The 6,461-nt window shown below is 33.1% G+C and overlaps 1 protein-coding gene across 1 annotated transcript in view; it reads right to left on the reverse strand.

Annotated features, from left to right (window-relative positions):
• Positions 1-6,043, reverse strand: part of LOC114634913 (vomeronasal type-2 receptor 116-like) — a 64,782-nt gene extending 58,739 nt beyond the window's left edge. The window contains exon 1 of the mRNA XM_028783519.1: positions 5,832-6,043. Coding sequence (XP_028639352.1) covers positions 5,832-6,043 — 212 coding nt within the window. The remainder of the gene's footprint in view (positions 1-5,831) is intronic.
• Positions 6,044-6,461: the final 418 nt, after the last annotated feature.

Below are 6,461 nucleotides of genomic sequence, written 5' to 3' on the forward strand. Positions count from 1 at the left end.
AGAGAGAGAGAGAGAGAGAGAGAGAGAGAGAGAGAGAGAGAGAGAGAATATCAAGTGAAGACTTGAAAGAAGAAATAAATAACATCACTGAAAGAAGAAAACAGGGGATTTACAGGGGGAAATCCAGGAAAGGGGATAATAGATAATATTTGAAATGTAAAAAAAGAAAATATCTAATAAAAAAAGAAAGAAGAAACCAGGATATTTCAGCTTTAAAGTCAAATTCAAACAGGATCTATGCACATACCAAGCCCTTCTACTTCCTGTAGAAAGTACTAGAAAAAAACCTCAAACCTAGGAAGGTTAACTACACAATGTCTTTCTACACATCTAACCCTACAGAAGGAACTAGAAGAAAATATTCTAACCTAAGGACGTTATCTACAACCATGACATCTCAGGCAATAAATAATTTCACACAAGCATAACAAAAGAAGAAAAAGATACATCAACATTCCTACCATGCCCGTCCATACTACCACATACAACAATATAAAAGGAATTAGCAATCATCAGTCATACATGTCTCTTAATATCAATAGATTTGATTCCCAGTAACACAAAATAGACTAACAGAATCACTTCAAAAACAAACAAGATGTATCCTTTGCTGCTCTTAGGAATTATACCTGAATATGAATGACAGACACCAACTCAGAGTAAAAAGCTAGAAAAAGAGTTGCCAGGCAAATATCCCTAAGAAGCTAGATAATGTAGCTATTGTAATATCTAACAAAATATATTTCAAAGCAATATTAATTAATCAAAAGAGATAGGAAAGCCACTTCATACTTCTCAAAAGGTGAAACTTAAATCCTCAACATCTATGCTCCACATTCAAGGCACTCATATCTGAAAAAAAATATTAATAAAGCTTAAATAACACATCTGCCCTCACATCTTGCTAGTGGATGACTTCTGTACACCACTTTAACAGATAGTCTGGTCACTCATACAGAAACTCAACATAGAAATAATACAGGAAATTGATGATATGAAGGAAATGGATATAACAGATATCTAAAAAGTATTTTACTCAAATACAAAAGAATGTACTTTACTCTCAACACTTCACAGAACATTCTTCAAAAATGACCCAGTTGCAAAGTAAGTCTCAACAGCTACAAGAAAATTGAAATAATCCAATGCAACCTATCAAATAACCACTAAATCTGAATGTCAACAGTGACAGAAACAGTAGACAGCATTCATAGTCATGGTAACAAAACAATTCTAATATATGACTACTGGGATGAAGCTGGGATAAGAGGAAATTTTATAATGGTAAGTGTCATCCTAAAGAAATTGGCAAGATATCATACTAGCAACTTAACAGCATACCTAAAAACTTCAGAAAAAAAAAAGAAGAAGCACCAAATACATTCAAGAGGAGTGAATGTCAGGAAATAATCCAACTCAAGGCTGAAGTCATTAAAATAGAAGCAAAGATAAAATAAAAGGAATCATCTAAAAAAAGAATAGATTATTTTAAAAAATCAACAGGATAGTCAAACACTTAACCAAACTCAGTAAAAAGACACAGAAAGTATAGATAAATTAACAAAATAAGAAACAAAAAGGTGTACATAAGAACAGATACAAACAAAATCCAAAAAATTATCAGGTCATATTTTAAAGATAATGCATTTCACGCAATTGGAAACTTTAAAATAAAGGCACAATTTTCTTCCTAGATACTACTTACCAAATTTAAGTTAAGAACTGATAATTTATATAGACCCATAACTTCTGAGGAAAAGCCATTAAAAAATCAGTCTCAGAAGGCTTGGGAGCAGAACCCAGTCAATCTGTCTAAGAAGAGCTAATGTCAATTCTCTTCAATTTATTCTTTAAAACCAAAAAGAAGAAACACTGGCAAATTCATTTTATGATGCCAACATTACCCTTGTTCCAAAACAACACAAAGACTCAACAAAGAAAGACAATTATTGACTAATTTCCCTCATGAACACACAAGCAAAGATATTCAATAATATGCTTGCAAATGAATCCAAGAACATACCAAAAATCATCCACTATAACCAATTATGTCTCATCCTAGATTTGTAGCAATAGTTCAGCATGAAAACCTATCAATGTAATGAACTATACTAACTGTTTCAAAGAGAAAAACACATGATCATCTCAAGACATGCTAAAAAAACAATTGACAAAATCCAACACCATTTTATGATAAAAATATTGGAGATAAAATGTGCATAAGGGACATACCTACACATAACACAATTCGCAAAATGTCTATAGCTAGCATCAAACTAAGTGGGGAGGAACACAAAGCAATTCCCCTAAATTCAGGAACAAGACAGAGCTCTCCATTATCACCTAGTCAATATAATACTTGATGTTCTAGATAGAACAATGACACAACTAGTGGAGTTCAAGGTAATTCAAAGTGAAAACAAAGAAATGAAAATATAACTATTAACAAATGACACAATATTAAACATAAGTCATCCAAAATTCTACCAGAGAACAACTATAGCTCATAAATACATTCAAGGATGTTGCAGAATAAAAAGGAGACTCAAAAAAAAATCAGCAATCCTCCTTTATAGAACTAGTAAATGAACTGAAATAGAAATTAGGGAAACAGCACTGTAATGACTATTCCTGGCTGTCAATTTGACTATATCTGGAATGAACTACAATCCAGAATTGGAGGGCTCAACTCTGATCAAGATCATGAGGCTGGGAGACACAAGTTTCTGACCTGGATCTTGGAATGGAGATCTTGAGCCATAGTGGCTATGAGAAGCATAGGCCCAGGAAAGATAGTACAAGCCTTTAATCCCAAGAAACTAAGGCAAGGAAATCTCTGAGTTCAAGGTCAGCCTGGGACAAAACAAGTCCCAGATCCAGGTGTGGTGGTACACACTTTTAATCTGGGCCACAACTTCTGCGGGACACCTACATAAGGACATTGGAAGAAGGAAGATCACTTTTCACCTGATTGCATTTACTAGCCAGCACATCTGTTTGGAATCAACTAGCCTTGTGAGACATCCCCAAACTGAAATGTGGTAGAGATCTAAACAGAATTCTCAAGAGAAGAATCTCAAATATCTGAAAAACATTAAGAAAAATAATGTTTAACAACCTTATTCATCAAAAAAGTGCATCAAACAACTATAAGACTCCATTTTACACCTGTCAGCATGGGTAAGATTGAAATCACAGCTGCTGGTGCGGATGGGGAGCATAGGGTCCAAAAGTTGTTGGAAAGGAAAACCTTGCACAGTTGCCTTGCAAATCAACATGTTAGTTTCTCAGAAAATTTGGAAGTGATCTACCTCAAAACCCTACCATTCCATATACCAAAAGTGGTTTCTATCCTATAACAAGGACACTTGCTGAACTATGTTCATATCAGCTTAATGCATAATAGCCAAAATCTGGAAGCAACTTAGTTGTACCTCAATCAAAGAATAAATGAAAAATATGTATATTTACACAGTAATGTATTGTTCAGCTGTTAAAAGGGATGTTATGGAATTTGGAATGAGAAAAAAAATATCTTAAGTGTTGTTACAAAGACCCAGAAATACCAATATGGCATTTACTATGAGTGGATATTAACTATAAAGTAAATATAATCAGGATACAATCTAAATATCTGGAGAGGCTAACTAACAAGGCTAACTAACTAATAGGGGAAGAAGCACATATTTTCAAATGTAGCAAATATCAATAACTTCTTTTAAAAATGAACACATTCTTTTATTATGTTTATTAACATGGATTATGACTTCCTTGACTATTATTGTGTATACACCAAGGATCCTTCATTTAAAAAATATGATATTTTCTTTGTCTATTTTACCAATCTCTTTGTAACTTAGAACATGAGCAAGTATAACTTTGCCAAAAATATCATTGTATAAATGACTCTACAGAAAAAGGATCAGTTATTTAGACCCCCTTTTCATGTGTGGTATACTTTGGCTTGGGGTCTTTTAAGCTTGCCATAATGCTCTTTCTTCTTCCAATTTATGTTTTAGTACAACTACTTGTCTTGAAATAAGATATTGCAGAATGAACTAATATTTAGAAAAGAAAATATAATTTAATTACAACCAAGTAAATTAAATCATCAATGTTGTGGTAAGTAACGCTAGTCACCCCACAGCAAGGATCTTTTGTGTTCCTGGTAATTATGGTTCTTGTAGTTGAGCACAAAGAACTAGAATATACAGCAAATAAACTAAATAGAGTCAGAACAATGTTATTTCAAAATGACTATGTATTCCCTCACAGTATTATCAAAAATTTAACCAGAAGTATGAATGAAGGTTAGTAAATATCAGTCTTTATGTATTCATATACCCTTTCTTGTACATATCTACTTTTAAAATGTTTTACAGAAGCAAATATATCTAGCATGCATAGAAAAAACACTTTTACAACAGCATTCTATTTCCTCATTTCATGACCTATTAAATCACCTGACAAGTCATTCTTCATAGTTGATTAGCCAGACATTTATATCTGTTTTACCACAAGTGGGTTCATTGTAGCAGAGTTCTACTGCTATTGTTTCTGGAGTGACAAAGGGCATAGTACACAATAGGACCTATATGGTTAAACTAGACTGAAGAGAAAAGAGAAATCAAGTGGAGACTTATGTCTTGTAAAATTAAAGAAAAGTTATCCCTAGGTTATATAGAGATTCACATGAAATATTGCATCCATTTGTGCAATTTTGGATTTCTCTGACCATATTTTCTGTTTCAATTTCAGACAAAATGTAAAAAAAAAAAGATCCTCACTAGCTAATATTTTAATTCTAAATCATTTCGCTGCTTGTCTGCCTTGATCTGATGACCCATCACCATACCCAGGTGTTACAAGGTCATGTTCCCTGGAATCCACCGTACACTTTCAGCAATTTTTCATTAACTGACCACAAAATAGACTTTGATTTTTATATTTTTTTATCATGTGCAAATCAGAGTTGAGCACATGCTTCATTTCTCCATTTCTGGTCTTTAATTCATGTATTCCTTACAGTGACTGAAATAACTGCATCATACAAAATTCACTTTAAATCTTTTAAAAATAAATGTACATGATTATTTCTAAATTCAACAAGAAGATGAAACAACATATCTGTCTTGATCTCCTATTCCTTCAGACTTAAGGATGTCTAAGGAAGAGCTTTGAGTGCACATAGTCTCAGAAAATATGTCTGTGAGAATACATTCATAAAATCAATCACCTACATAATGAAAATTTTATTTTTTATTTTTAATGAGTTGCTTAATATGAGTAAAATAGCTGAAATCAAAAGATGTGGCAAATATTTCCATTTAATCTCTAAAAATGATCAGGATACAAAATAGTAGTGAAGTGAGTTAAATTTCTAATTCTTCCCTTACTGTATCCAATTCAGAGGCAGCTGGTTCAAACAACAAACATCACTCTAGAACTTGAAGAAATATTCCAAAATTGCAGATTTCAAAAGCATTATCTGCTCTAATAGAAACATGACTGAAATTCCACAATTCCCTGAAGTGTTGTGCTAATCTGCTGCCAACAGCTCTTTTAGAGCTAAGAGTCTGAGGATTTAGAGGAATTGTTAACAAAGAAAAGTGGAGAAATTGCAACTCTCATGTACGGAACATGAGAAACTGAAACCAATTCTCTCTATTCTCACTTCAGAGGACCAAAACAGTCAACACAAAACCAAAATTAATAGGAGTGTCTGGGAAGGGAAGATATCCAGCCTTATGATGGGCATGAAGTAATGTTTAAATCCACGCTTAACCAAGGACACATGAATCTTTAAAAATGAGTCAATACAAAACACTTACTGTAACACATCTTCTGTGTCAAGAGATAATGTTTTCCAGTCTATTGTTTTCCTCAGTGGCAAGAAATAAAAAATGGGGAAAAAGGCAGCAATCACTACATCCCCATCATAGTGTAACTGGTATTTTGATTTGGATAGGCACAAAGAGGTTAGAATGCTCCAGATGGAAGTTGGTGTCTGCAGAAACCAAAAGATAAAAAGCCATGAGAACATTCTATTATTAGATGTTTCTACCAAGTCTTGGGGTGTTGAGATACATAGTATGATAGTATGTGTGTGTATGTGTGTGTGCGCATATATATATATATATATATATATATATATATATATATATATATATATATATATATATAATTAATTAATGTTCTCATGAGTATATGTCTGTTTTAGACGTTGTTTACTACTGAGTAAGTTCCGTCTATTTATTCTGATATAGAATCATGGCTTCTTCCTCCACCCCTTGTGGCCCTTTCTCCTTCAGGCCCTGCATCTGAGGCAACTCACTCAGTGAAAAACAAGTTATTTTGCAAGATGACTCATTTTCTTCTCCAGACACAATCCCAGTTATTTCTTCCAAAATTTAATGATCCCAGGGTTGGAATCCATTTCTGTGTATTGTGCCAAAACAATA

This window comes from Grammomys surdaster, unplaced genomic scaffold (assembly GCF_004785775.1).
Source record: "Grammomys surdaster isolate TR1022 unplaced genomic scaffold, NIH_TR_1.0 1149, whole genome shotgun sequence".
In the NCBI taxonomy this organism is placed as follows: domain Eukaryota; kingdom Metazoa; phylum Chordata; class Mammalia; order Rodentia; family Muridae; genus Grammomys; species Grammomys surdaster.